The sequence below is a fragment of the Syngnathus typhle genome, linkage group LG14 (assembly GCF_033458585.1).
Source record: "Syngnathus typhle isolate RoL2023-S1 ecotype Sweden linkage group LG14, RoL_Styp_1.0, whole genome shotgun sequence".
NCBI lineage: Eukaryota > Metazoa > Chordata > Actinopteri > Syngnathiformes > Syngnathidae > Syngnathus > Syngnathus typhle.
Genome location: NC_083751.1, coordinates 2,784,122 through 2,797,414, shown reverse-complemented (window position 1 = coordinate 2,797,414; position 13,293 = coordinate 2,784,122). Strand labels below are relative to the sequence as shown.

General features: G+C 44.6%; 3 protein-coding genes across 6 annotated transcripts; 1 reads left to right on the top strand and 2 right to left on the bottom strand.

Annotated features, from left to right (window-relative positions):
- The first annotated feature begins 319 nt into the window (after window positions 1–319).
- On the top strand, window positions 320–1,442 carry im:7152348 (uncharacterized protein LOC559250 homolog). Its single transcript, XM_061297742.1, has 3 exons — window positions 320–663; window positions 742–825; window positions 898–1,442. Exons 1-3 carry the CDS (start codon window positions 320–322, stop codon window positions 950–952), a joined length of 483 nt encoding a protein of 160 aa, XP_061153726.1. The 3' UTR covers window positions 953–1,442.
- On the bottom strand, window positions 1,043–6,558 carry rab6ba (RAB6B, member RAS oncogene family a). Of its 4 annotated transcripts, none has more exons than XR_009717918.1 (8): window positions 6,205–6,558; window positions 4,258–4,316; window positions 3,566–3,809; window positions 3,339–3,450; window positions 2,974–3,067; window positions 2,842–2,908; window positions 2,391–2,549; window positions 1,043–2,278 (listed from the first exon to the last, which is right to left on the bottom strand). XR_009717918.1 is itself a non-coding variant. In XM_061297737.1 (8 exons), the coding sequence occupies exons 1-8, from the start codon at window positions 6,272–6,274 to the stop codon at window positions 2,485–2,487; spliced, it is 627 nt and encodes a 208-aa protein (XP_061153721.1). In that variant the 5' UTR covers window positions 6,275–6,558; the 3' UTR covers window positions 1,043–2,484. The 4 variants fall into 4 exon arrangements, 3 of the variants coding, with proteins under 3 accessions (XP_061153721.1, XP_061153722.1, XP_061153720.1); XM_061297737.1 differs by having other exon boundaries at window positions 1,043–2,549; window positions 3,566–3,671; window positions 3,756–3,809; XM_061297738.1 differs by having other exon boundaries at window positions 1,043–2,549; window positions 2,845–2,908; window positions 3,566–3,671; window positions 3,756–3,809.
- A 63-nt stretch (window positions 6,559–6,621) lies between these two features.
- Window positions 6,622–12,863, bottom strand: slco2a1 (solute carrier organic anion transporter family, member 2A1). Its single transcript, XM_061297107.1, has 14 exons — window positions 12,553–12,863; window positions 10,182–10,319; window positions 9,928–10,090; window positions 9,252–9,464; window positions 9,056–9,154; window positions 8,828–8,973; window positions 8,604–8,670; window positions 8,359–8,523; window positions 8,080–8,284; window positions 7,839–7,986; window positions 7,526–7,689; window positions 7,391–7,455; window positions 7,184–7,304; window positions 6,622–7,070 (listed from the first exon to the last, which is right to left on the bottom strand). The coding sequence occupies exons 1-14, from the start codon at window positions 12,571–12,573 to the stop codon at window positions 6,950–6,952; spliced, it is 1,836 nt and encodes a 611-aa protein (XP_061153091.1). The 5' UTR covers window positions 12,574–12,863; the 3' UTR covers window positions 6,622–6,949.
- Window positions 12,864–13,293: the final 430 nt, after the last annotated feature.

Below are 13,293 nucleotides of genomic sequence, written 5' to 3'. Positions count from 1 at the left end.
ATAAGTGAACAGCTGTATAGTAAAACTGTAAAAAAAGGAGACGGCTTACTCACCCATCTTTAGCTTGTTGTGATGAAGTGCTGATCAAAAGTCAACGAGTCGCTCTTTACTAAATCGAACAACTTTAAGTTCAATTTGCCAGTTTTCCTAGCTAAAAGTAAAATAATAATAATAAAGGAAAACAATCCATTTTTTTTCCTTTCACTTTCCAAACGGCTCCACAGACGTCAACGTGTGTGACCATTTGTCTGTGTGTGCGAAAAGAAGAAGTAAACATGAACTTGCAACCTCGCAGGGGAACATAGCTGGGGGTCCCTCCATGGTGCTGTGTGCTGAGGGCGACTGCGGCGTATGCCTGCAGACCTTCAACAGGGTGGAGCGTATCCCCCGGACACTGCACTGCCGACACGCCTTCTGCCAGGCCTGCCTGGAGACCATGGCGGTGTGTTCAGGGCCCGGAGGCGTCGGGCCGTCGCTCAGCGTACGCTGCCCGCTGTGCCGCCGCGTCACCTGCGTTCAGCAGGGCCTTAGCTTGCGAGAGGCGCTGTGGGTGGACAGCGACCTGTGGGAGCAGATACCCAGCGACCGAGAAGACAAGGAAAAGGAAGGCAGGATGAAAGAAGATAGGGAAGAGGCCACAGAGACCACACCCCAAGCCAAATGGTAGCTTAACAAATCATCGATGTATTCAATTTTACTCGGTTATTTGTCAAAAATTTTCAACCTCCGTCATCCCTGCAGGAACAAGGTCAAGTTCCGGTCCTTCTTCCGCAAGTTTACGCTGACCAAGAGACCCCGAGAGAGGATCATGCCCAGCAGTAATGTGTAAGTCGGACACCCCCCTCAATGTTGATGAAAACGCTAGATTAATTGGCTTATTTTTTTTTATCCTTGCAGGGAAATGAAATCCTGGCGCAGGCTCTCCAGTGACGAGACGTTACGAAACCCCTGACTTATTTATTCTGGGCTTAGTTCTCCCAGCTGCTGCTCCGGGATTTGGTTCAACACGGACTAAAACACATCCAGGGACCCCCGGGGAACAGATGGCTTCCCTCAAAGTTCCCTGAACACCAAATTAACAGCATTCTTTTTTTTTTTTTATTATGACAAAGTAGCTGTCGAGAGTATTTATTTATGTGCGATCTGCTAGTATCAGCTTTAAGGGACAACAATCATTTTGTTATCTTTCATCATGAAGTAGCTGTGAGAGTAATTTCATTTTCTTAGTTTTACAGGACAACAATCAGCTTGTAGACACCAGTCCTTCTGCCGAGGAGACGGCTTCTTCTGCCAATGTCACAACAGAAGCATGTGACAAAAGGCTTGCTGAAGCATGAAAAGGGATTATGAAGGGCATTCATGCAGCATCTGGCAGAATCTTAGTTGGGATTGTATGGAAAATATTGGATCATCACTTTCATTAAAAAGCAGATTAAAAATTTCTCAGGTCTGGAGTTTCGGGTCACAGTCGATGACGCAAATTTGGGCCATGGTGGTTTCCCAGTGACGTGGCGCAAGAAATCCGTTTGTTGGCGATCCGGTTTGGTGTCAATTTGTTGGAACAAGTCAGATCAGCAAACTGTGACAGTTACAGTTTGCCTTGAAGGGCTTTTTTTTTTTGGGGTGAAGTGTTGCTATGTACGTACAGTATTTGACCTGGACTAAAGTCAGGACCAAGATTTGGATTCTGGACTGAGAATTGGACAAAAGTTGGTATATGAGAGAATTCTTAACAAGATCGGCATCAATATCTTAACCAAAGTCCAAGATATGATGGCAAGACATGTTTAATGGAGACATGCTCCGTAAAGTTGACGAGAGCGGCCGTCATCGCTGCCCCCAAGCGTCACCACAATGCTCGCATACAGGAATAAATACAAAGAACCGTCTTACAATGAAGGAAAAAAAAAAAAGTGCTCATCTGATATTTAAAAAAAAACATTTGGAGTCTCATGTCATAATTCAAACACTGTCATCTGATTTTCAAGGCGTATTTGGGTCAAATTTGGACTCTTGAGATTCCACTGTAAACACATTCTGGTCTTCAGCACAAATACTATTTACAGACAAATTCCAGGTTTCAACAGTGACAATGCCCAAATGTTGTACAGAGAAACACAAACATGATGAATCGAAAGTCCAACATTAGTGTGTGCGTGTGTGTGTATGACGTTACCTGCCATAAAGCGAAGCGTGCATGGATAGTCCAAATGATGTAAAAAGTCTCTACTGTTGCCGTCTGTCTTAAAGTTAGGGGCTCCGAACATGAATATAAAACCTGAATATAAAAATACAAAAACAAACTGACTTGATCAAGACAAAAATAAAAGAAGAGTAAACTTGTTTTTGGCAGCTTCAGCGTTGACAGATTCCTCTCCGGAAGCACTGACCAGCAGTCGGGATGGTAACCAATAAGAAGCCTCAACATAAGAAGCGTGGGGGGGGGTGCACATGATGACCGCTTGCGACAGATGCTAGCGGCTATTAGCAAGAGCAGCCCGCTTCATCCGTAGGTGACTCGTGTGCTTTGTCCAGCTTGATGTCGATCACTGGAGGAGATTGTGAAGGGAATCATAATGGAAAGAATTTTTTAGTTCAATCCAAAATAATGTCATTTCAAGACAAGGGGACACAAGGGTTTCAACTTGGTCAGGAAGTTGTTGTGTTGCAGTACCTCCTTACAACCACTTGGCGGTGCTGTTTAACTTCAGTAAAATGTCTACAAATATTAATAATCAAGATCACATTTTATAAAATATTTCCTAGTGTGACCATTTGGCGTGAAGGCTGCGGGACAATAAAAGAGCTGAACTTTTTTCTGAACACATTAGAAAAGGATACTACCTTCTTTGCCGGTCTCCTGAATGCCCTCGATGCCGGGAAGAGCCGAGGCCACGCGGCGGAACAGCTGCAATAAAAAAAAAATGATTCATATGAAGACTTTCATCATTTTTAACTTCATGTTCCCAAGACCTGTTTGACGTTGTGACCCGTCTTGGCGCTGGTCTCCGTGAACATGACGCTGAGCTCTTTAGCTTGCTGCTCGCCTTCCTTGACGCTAATTTGCCTAGGAAGCGTAGACAGCAAGTGATGACGCAACTGAAGTAGCGAGATTGTCATGCTTTTTAAGCAACATTCAAAAACAATTCATCTAAATCAGAGCAAATAAATATATGTACATATCAATGACACGTGAGCGCGGCTCTTTCTGTGTGTGCGTGTTCGCCGATGTCGAGGCTTGCTCATCAACCTCATCATCGCCGTCATCACAGCTTGCATAACTCTGGTCCTAAAATACACGAGAGGTCTGTTTCTCCTGGTGGGCAGCACATATGTACCTCTTTTCTGCCAAGTCCGTTTTGTTGCCCACCAGCATGACGATGACATCACTTCCTCTCTCTGTCCGCACGTCGTCAATCCATTTGGTCGTCTGCCGGAAGGAATTTGCGTCTGTTGACACAAGGCCGAGTTTTGACGAGACCACGGCTGGACCACATTTATGCGATATAGAGAGAAACCCCCCCAAAAAAAGGTTGCTCCCACAAGCCATTTTACCGAAACCTACTGGTGATATCGTAGACCACCACGGCCACCGTGGAGTCCCGTATGTAGCTCGGGATGAGGCTCCTGAAGCGTTCCTGACCCGCCGTGTCCCACAGTTGCAACCTCACCTGTGATTTGGAGACCAGCAAGACGTACGCATGTTTCATAACACAAGACAACATCACAACAACAGAGTCGAGTCGGCGGCTTACCGTTCGGTCCTCCAGGTACATGGTTTTTGACAGGAAGTCGATTCCGATCGTCGCCTGGAGAGGAAATCCAGAGATGAGTTCATGAGCACAAATTGACCCACTTTTGGTTGGCTCTTAAAAGGAAGCCGTTTAGCAGTATTCCGAGTAAAAGCTTTCTGACTCGCTTTTGGCCCAGGTGTTAAAAATAGCTGCATATGAACACATTGGATCCTTGTAAATTTTTTACCATGTCTTTTTGAATGATTAATGAGGGGGTCTGGCTCCACGCCCGTCCCGAAAAAAAATGGACGGATTTTGCCGCTTGTGAATCCAGACGAATGCCAAGCATCTTATTTTCACTTTCCTCCCAGATTTCAAAACACATCCCAAATTTATCCAACAATTGTATATTTGTCACGATATGAGTGGCTCTAATCTGCTTACGATTACTCCATAATAGCTTGCATGTGAACGCCACATGGAAAGGGCTTTGTGAGCTCGGCATACAGGACAATCTTTTTACCTGGTACGTGCTGTCGAAGCTGTCGTACATGAAGCGGGTGATCAGCGACGTCTTCCCCACTGTAAGAGAAAACAAAATGATCAAACGGTACCCAAAGGGATCATGCAGACTCTTATCAGGAATCCACGTCATCAACCTCGAATGAGCTCGCCAAGACTTTTAATGGAGGAAACTAATTACACTCGCCTACTGCTGCACAGATAATGACCCTCCTAATGACGCCTCGCTAATTTCTTAATCACCGCATCATATGAGCTAACTTTAGATAAACGTAGCAATCAACTTGCCGTCGGCACTATCAGGCACTGACACGCTTCAATGGATTTTTCTGGCGCATTTTGCAATTTCCCATTCTGTGCGTGACTTTTTTTTTTTTTTTTTCAAATCACAATGAACTAGTCGGATAACTCCGATGACACCTGTGCAAAAATAAAGGATGAAACATCGGCAAACAAAAATCAATTTCCGCTCTGTTGTGGGCTGATGGGGAATTGGGACTGTAGGCCAAACACGACAACACACACACACGCGTGTGTATCCATATTGGAGGACACAATAACAAACGCAGCCAGGTGTGATGCCATGTTCGCCTCATTGCATTCGCCTCGGGAAAGCAGACCTGATCGAGGCTTGTTGTTTTAATGCGTCCAATTAGATTGCGTCCTACAGGCAAAAAGCAGCACACAAAAACACTCATGCTGCTTTTTGCTATCAAGCTAGCCAAACCTGTGAGTCAACTAAAAAAAAATGAGTGCAAATGATGAAATGTTGAGCTAGCTTAGCGCAATCCAAACAGCTTGTAATTGCTTACAGGTGCCACAAGATGGCAGCAAAGCATATTTTCTTTTAGAAATGACGCAATAAGACGTCACGAGGAACTGTTTCATATTGGACATATCTTTGGCCTGAGATGTCACGTAATCTTCCCTTCTTGGTTGTTTTGACGATTGCGCTGAATCACCGGTCAGAGCAATATGCTGTACTGCACGTTCTGTTAGCCGCACTCAGACATCAATCGGCACGTGTGTGAGCAGGAAGCGGCGGCCTACAAACATTTCCTCACCGCCGATAACCATTAAGTGAGGCTAAGTGTTTCCATATTCCTTATCTTTGAAATTCAGCTTAAAGCAAAACTCAGGTCACTGGAGTACTGTTGACCTTTAGCTTGACATCAGGTCATGATTTATTAAGTGGCTGGCATTAATTAAAACAACATTTCCGCCACCCAGTGTTTCGGTTTCAAATGTCATGATTTTGCAAATCCGCTTTGACCTTTTAGCCGTTGGGGGTTAAAATACCTGGAATGTGAATAAAATCTTCACAAAAGTTATGTTTCTATACTGTGCCGTGAAAAAGGATTTGCCCTCCTCTCACAATGGAATTTCAGTTAAAAAAAAAGAAAGCATTGCACCAAAAATGAATGTCGATTTGAAAGCTTTCAAAGCGTACCGTTTAAAATTTGGACCATAGACATTTTCTAATAAGCATAAAAGCTTTGACGACCAAATGACGTCATAGTGGAAAGCTTGGAATCTAAAAGAAGGATCTCGTGGGAGGAATCTGCGTAACTTAAGGTCTATTTTGGAACCTGGTTAATGAGAAACCTTTTTAAAAAAACGAACCGCATCCATTTTTGCCACGTCCAATAAGCAAAATGTGTCAAATGCGTCCACCGCATCACTCTTGAACTCCATTTTGGCTCCTTAAACGTCTTCAAGTGAATGACAGCACTCTTTATATGTTCAATTCGAATCAAAGAGACACCCTTAGCATTTCCTAAAACAAAAAAATCAAAGTATTGAGTTTGATCTCGCTTGAAATTGACCAAAAATGAACTTGGTGATCGGGCAGGTGCATCGGCATCACGTGACCCCGCCCCCTTTCGTCCACAGGAAAAAAAAAAAAAAAACTTTCGCCACGACACGTAAATGAAATGTAACGTCTTACCGCTCTGCTCCCCTAAAAAGACGAGTTTGAATTTCTTCAAAGGATTCCCGTAGTCACTAGCCACCGACATGTTGACCAAAAAGAAGGGAAGGGCGGCTCGTGAACGCCGGAGAATGGACTCTTCAGGCTGTTTGTGCTGCCGGACGACGATGAGGATGGTGGGGAGGAAAAAAGCGGCGGTGTCGCACAGGGTCTCCACTTCCTCGCTCCCTCTCTTCTTACGTCTCTCTTCCGCACTTTCTCGCTCACTTTATGACGGTGACAAGTCGCCCAAAACCCGAACGTGCGGCTCGCTCCCTCCCGGCGGAGCTGCTGCGTGGTCTGGGTGGGGATCGGGGACTTTCGTCGCACGTCCCGAACCTTATGCGCATGCGCAGTTGGCGGAATTATCCGAAGAAGCGAAGCCGAACAGTGAAATGACGTGATTGTTGATAATTGTACAGGTTGTTTTTATTAGAAAGCAGGCATAATGTGCGGTACGTAGCACCGAAAAACGTGTGATTAATACAACGAGTAAATACAAAAAAAAAAAAAATTGTATAAAATGAACAGCGTGCACTTACACAGTATAAAAAAAAAAAAAATCACTTAAATATTAAGCTATACAGTTAACGAGATGTGCGTTAGACTCTACCCGACGGGCACTAGTGAATATGTTATTGTACAAGTCCTGCAAAAGCTGTGAGGTATTACCAGATTTTGGTCTTTTGAGCACTCCCACGTTAAGATGGGAAAGGGGCATGTTTTATAGCACGCCATCAGGCCTCTTCTCCAAACTGTACTCCTGTGTCCGCATCACTTTCCAACCCAAAATAGCCAGCAGCGCCACACCCATCACTTTGTAGCCCACCAACAAGCCCAGGTACCTGAAAAATAGCAAAAGTGCATTTGTTCCAGTCAAGAACGTCACAAGTGGTAAATAAATGAGACTCGGGTCGCGTAATTTGAGTGCTCCATCTTTGTTTGGCCGTGTTCGAACCTGTTTCTCAAGATGTCATTGTCATAGTAGCCGCAGCTGAACTTCTTGCCGCACACACGCTTCCACCAGATGCACGAGGTGTCGATGGCCATGCCGAACAGCGCCGGAGCTGGAAGCCACGCTGGGACGCAAAAAATCACAATTTAACCCGCCCTACTCGAACCAATACAATTTATTAGCAGATAGCATTATAGCTTTCTGACTTACCCAACAGCCTCAGGAGGAGAAACTGAACTCCGATAGCGAAGGACTTCTCCTCTGACGCAACGCTCCTAAATATGACGACGTCAGTCACTTGCGCATCTGAGATTTGGCTGAGTTTGGTGAGGGACGACAGCTAACCTGAGCAGCATCATGTACATGGGGTTGTGGGTGAGGCAGGCCACCAGCGCCCCCGCCGACAGCATCAGGATGACGGGCAGCAGGAAATGGGGGCACTGGTTGGTGCAGGGCGACGGCCGCGCCTGACTCTCACTTCCCGATACGCACCTGCAGTTGGTGTACAGCTAAAAAAACAAAAACGACAAATCAAAGTCTGATTGCTTCAGCGCTGAATATTTCGTACATTTGCCGAACGGGTGACGGGTGAAAAAAAAAAAAAAATCAGAACATTATGAACAATATATTACAGGGCTAACATTGCCCCTGATTATACCTGGACGGCGTGCGGGTTGTCCGGGTTTTTGGTGAAGTCGGTGCAGCCGGCGTGGCACGGCGAGATGTACTCCACGCCGTCAGAACCACAGACTGGATTGAAGGTCCCGGAGGGGCACGAACAGTTGACGTAGCACATGGATGGAGAACTGCGCAAAACCAATATGTTGAGTCCAACGAGACAAAATAAAAGACCCGAGAAGGAATCACGTACATTTGCTTTGAAGGAGACGAGAGCTCACCCATGGTGTCCGACCTGGTGGTGATTGACCAGGGACACTTTTGGCGTGGAGCATCCCATGAAGAAGAGCGGCACGCACATTAGCGTGGAGATGCTCAACATGAGCACAGAAAAGCGAGGGATGTTCTTCAGAGAGATTCTCGTACGCTTCATGATGAACCCGCCCGCCAGCATGCCCACCGCCACGGCCGGAAGATTGACAGCACCTGCGAAGGAGCGACATTTTAGGATCAGCGCTGGTCTCGTCCAGTCCTGCGTGAGGCGAGGAGTTGACACCCACCGACCAGCATGGTGCTGTAGGTGACGGAGGCGCCGTACTGACGCTCCAGGAACTTGTTGAGGAAGGTGGAGAGGCCCGCGATCACCGACGAGAAGCAGCACTGGGCCAAGATCAGGACCAGGAAGAGGGGATTTAGCAGCAGGTGGAAGAACATCCTGGGAAACACTGAACGCAAAGACAAAAATTATAATCTGGGAATTTCTTGATTATTATTACCTTAGTAATGAGGAATTTAAGGAACATACTTTTCAAGAAGTCGAACAAAGAGACTCGAGGTTTCTTGAAGTCCACGTTGGTTTCGCTTCCAATCATCTGCAAATACACAAGTGTAAAAATAAGTTGAACACTATGCCATGCAAGTAACAATGTCTTTGAAAATGCCTGTCTTGGATGTTTACAAAAATAATAATAATTTGTAGTGAGGAGATACAGCCAGTAGAGGGCGACAAATCGCTGCAAATGTTCTTACCCGCCCTTCTGATGGCATGCTGCGGGGGAAAAAGAAGTAGGGGAGCGAGGTGAGAGCCAGGCAGGCGGACGTGATAAGGAGGCCCATCCACCAGGCGCCCACCCAGCGAGGGTCTCCCGGTCTCAGCTCCTCCCCTAAGTCGCCATCTGAGTGGAAACGAAAAAAGCAAACTTGCGGCATGAGTATGAAAGCACATCAGGATGCGAAAAGGCGAAAGGTCGTCGTTACCTGAAGCCACTTTGTCCACGTCCACGTAGATACCAAGCATCACGGAGCACAACAGGAAGCCGAAGGCGGGACCAAAAACGGAAACGGCAAACAAGATGGCTGCAAGTGGAAATAAACCGTAAACATTCAAATTTGGATGATACATTTTTTGTTTTACAAGCTAAGTTCAAGAATATTAAAAGGTGGAGAGGTTCACCAATGTAGAGCGGAGAGTTCCCGGGCGCGGCGAAATCGTCGATGTAAGAGATGCCAAAAGGTTGCATGGGCACCGAGCCAATACCGAAAAGCAGCTGAGCGGCGGCCATGAGCATCCACAGGGTGCGCGTGTCGGCCAATCGCTCGCTCTCATCGTGGCCGCAAGACTCGGAGACGCTGGAGTTCCTCTGCGGGTTGCAAATGTCCTGACGGTCTACAAGAACCAGATGGAGGGCATCACGTCTCTCTACAGGATATGTCCATAGTCCGTTTAAGGTTTATCAGGGAATTTCGTGAGTGGCCATTTTAATTTCCGGAACATTAAGTCCGGATGAATGAATGGTGATTTTCGTGTCAGATAATAAAACACACACAATGACGAATTTCCGTCTAATTAAGGCCAAAGTTGAGCTGGAGTGCTTAATGGAGGTTGGCAAAGATAACACCAAGGACCATGTTGTGCTGAGCACGGCAGGACCAACGTTCCAGCGCGGAGACATTGATTAGATTAAGCCCTGTTGAGTTTCAACGTAGCCTGGAGGAAATTAGTTAATGACCTCTTCCCTGGATTTCCTTTTGCAAGACTCACATTGTCTGTACACGTACGTTAAGTTCATTCGGGGTCACGGTTCATTCGGGCCTCGTTTTTGATGATGAAATACAAAATGTGCTCTTACTCAACAGCGCCGAGTCGTATTCATACGGTTGCGACAGGAAGTGCGGCAGGGCGAGCATCACGGCGCTGATGGACATCAAGAGTCCGCCGATGCCGATGACGCGAGGGCGGTGCACGCGGTTCCCAAAGTAGCTCAGGAAGACGATCAACACGCTGTTGCTCACCTGGAAAGTCCATGAACATGGAATCTGAGTTTTATCTGAAGTGGATTACAATTACAAACAGTCAAGAGAGATCTTTCCGTTTCTCTTTTACCTCGTGCAAGGAGGACAGCGTTCCGGCGGAGTAGCTGCTGAGCCCGTAACGTTTCTCCACCGTGCTCAGGGTGCTCTTGAAGTAGGAGCTGTACAGCAGCTGGGAGAACTGCAGCAGGCCGTGACATAGCACGAACAACTGGAACAAATAGAGCAGGATTAAAAAAAAATCTGGAAAAAATAGGTTGAAAAGAGAAAACAAATGCTAACCATAAAAAAATACAGCGCTTTATTGTCGAAAGAAAATTCAAGGTTTAAAATTTTTTGGTTTTATTTATTATCTGTTTATTTATATTTATCTAATTTATATGTCATTTTGTTGAGCAATTATACGGCGGGGTGGAATATAAACAGTGGCTCTCGAATCCGACGTGACAATTAGCAAACAAACGACACGTTCGAGTTCTCTCTGTAAAAACGGGGGGCCCCGGAATGTCACACAAATGCTCCTTTGTTGGTGACGTTAATTAAATCGCTTGTAAATAAAGGACAGCAGGCCTAATTTTCCATTCGAGTGATGAGGTCAAATGGCAACGTTTACAAAAACTCAATTCATGGGGTTCAACAAGTGTTGCCTTTGCCGTTTACGAACGAGGTTAGTCGACTGGAAATCGTCAAATGGACTTTTGATTTTGACGAGAATGACTCAAAAACGCAGACGAGTGTCACCAAACGGAATGAATGACATAGTCAAGTGGCAAAGCCCCATTATGTCATCCTTCTGACGCCTTGCGTTGATTCTTGGAGTGTTATGACGAGAGATGCGAGGTCGTAAGCGTCGTCTTTGTTTCAACACGCCGGTTGTCCTTCAAACCTGCTGCGACGGTAAGAATGGAGGGAAGTTTGCTACGTGGGACGCGAGCTTGATGGATCTGTGGATTTCCACATGGAAATCTCCGTTGTTTTTGTTCTTTTAAACCGTGGAGGAGAACGAAACAAAGGAAATGCACGAAAAAATCCCAAGATAGGTCACGGAATCGACTCCCCTCATTGTGTGGGGGACATGAAAGCGTTTGGCTACACAATAGTTTCGATAGAGATCATTTTACACGATTAGCGACGATTGAAATTATTTTATGGTTTTATGGAAAAATAAAAAAAACCCGCAAATTATTTGTGATGTTTCCAAAAACTCCGAATTAGACTACAAATTCTTTGACATTCAAAATTGATGTTTACACAAACGTTAGTTTATTCCCAGCCTCTAAAGCCTTATTTACAAATATCCAAATTGGACTTTTTTGGGAGTCAGCGACATTGCCGGATGTTTTTCCAAAACATCTCAAATACGTGTCAGGTCAATCCAGAAGCAGAGCATTGAGCATCTTGGATTCCAAGTTGTTAAATAATACAACTAGGGTAGTTGATGTTGGATCTACTAAGTGTATCACTATCAATCTGTCATTCCCTTTTGTCTACTACAATGGCGATGACAGAAATATCCTTGAAGAATTTATGTTGCAATCCCGCTCTGTGTGTGTGTGCATGTGCTGCAGAATGGAATTGAGCAAATACACAGATCTGAATGAACATTGTGTTCCGGAGCCAAGTTTTTTTAATGGTGCAAAAGGGGATGAATAAAAGTTAAAAGGCAAAAGGGCCTCTCCTGTGTGCAAAGCTACTCCCATTTATCCAAACATAACAAAGGAGGGTTGTGCAGCGCAACCTTGCCAGATCAAGGGCGTAGAGATTATCAAACTTCTTATCATAGCAAAAACAAAATAAATCTGAATTCCTTGATTTATGGTGGGTCATCAAACTGTCACCACAATGACAAACATTTAAAGTTGTCATGATTCTGTGTATGTGGTTCAAATTGAGAACCAATCAGATAGAACTTGTGCAGTTGTGCCTTGAAATACGAGTGAATTAATTTGAATTATTTTTATTATTACTATATCCGTTTATACCCTATATACTAAAATGTGGTCATTTTCATTGCACTATTTTTTTTTCAATGTTAAAAACTGCAAAACATCAATAGGATCATTATATGGCAGATTTTGTGAATTTTGAGCCTGTATAAATATAAATAGAACATCTGCAAAAAAAAAAAGGGATAGCGGAAGTTGCCATTAATTTCACTAAATTAACTTGAAGTTTTGGGAAGCAAACAAAACTGAAAGGTAACATTTTAAAAATATAATTCTGATGACTCAAGATAAAACGCGCCCTATGCCTTTTTATTTATTAAAAAAAAAGAAAAAAAATTACTTGTACGTCTAGGTCGAAGAAATGTTGAGATTAGCATAGGGGTGACGCTCACCTGTGCACTACATAGCTAATTTAATAAATTATCTAGCGTGTTAAAATGCGTTTCGATTAAGCTGTTGCTATTTTTAAGGGAACGATTTAAAAAAGTTAGCTCCTACCTTAATGCTACGGAACGTCATCGTCCTCTTGTTTGTCTCTTCACGTCCGTGCTGGAATGATATCAAATGAAGTGTGCGTGTGTGTGCTGCTAGTGGGCATGCGCGCAAACTTCTCTTTCCCTCCGGTGAGGCCCGCGTGTGACGTCACAGCCCAACGTGTGCCGGCCATTAGCTGAGTCACACGCGCTTCTTAAGAATTCTTTTTATTTACACTTTCCACGCAATTTAAAACACACAACGGTACCTTGGCTCAACTTGAGCTTTTCTGGATTAACTCGTTATTTATACTAACAAAAGGAAGTTGAATGCTAAAATAGCAGGCAAAATTCTGATGTCATGATTAAATGGAAATTCAAACTTGCCTGAATACGGGAAAAGCCCACGGGCTTCATTGTATGATGAAAACATATAATAGTTGTCGTTATGTGCGTCGAAGCAAGCACCATACGTTCAGAGGACAGCAGTTTAATAAACTCACACGAGGATTCAGAGAACCAAATCTATCACTTGGTTGCGTTACATCCGGGGAGCGAGAGCAGCTTCTTCGTCTCAGCTACGGTAGCCGTGCGGGACATTCTTTTAGCACAATACACAATCATGCAATTATCTACAATAGTGATTACAAAATTACAAAGGATGTAATGCAAGGGAACATTGTTCGTGAACTATTTGCTCATTAAGTCATCACTTTGGTGACAGGATAATTGAAGCTAATGAGGAAGTGGCGGAGGCTGGAATCTA

Coding starts and splice junctions, on each gene's coding strand:
- im:7152348 (XM_061297742.1), top strand. CDS start 320: ATGGTGCTGTGTGCTGAGGGCGACTGCGGCGTATGCCTGCAGACCTTC. Junction 664..741: donor ACCACACCCCAAGCCAAATG/GTAGCTTAACAA, acceptor TCATCCCTGCAG/GAACAAGGTCAAGTTCCGGT. Junction 826..897: donor ATCATGCCCAGCAGTAATGT/GTAAGTCGGACA, acceptor TTATCCTTGCAG/GGAAATGAAATCCTGGCGCA.
- rab6ba (XM_061297736.1), bottom strand. CDS start 6,274: ATGTCGGTGGCTAGTGACTACGGGAATCCTTTGAAGAAATTCAAACTC. Junction 3,068..3,338: donor ACGGACTTGGCAGAAAAGAG/GTACATATGTGC, acceptor TACGCTTCCTAG/GCAAATTAGCGTCAAGGAAG. Junction 2,909..2,973: donor CGGGTCACAACGTCAAACAG/GTCTTGGGAACA, acceptor TTTTTATTGCAG/CTGTTCCGCCGCGTGGCCTC.
- slco2a1 (XM_061297107.1), bottom strand. CDS start 12,573: ATGACGTTCCGTAGCATTAAG. Junction 10,320..12,552: donor TGACGTTCCGTAGCATTAAG/GTAGGAGCTAAC, acceptor TATTTGTTCCAG/TTGTTCGTGCTATGTCACGG. Junction 8,974..9,055: donor CGTGGACAAAGTGGCTTCAG/GTAACGACGACC, acceptor GTTTCCACTCAG/ATGGCGACTTAGGGGAGGAG.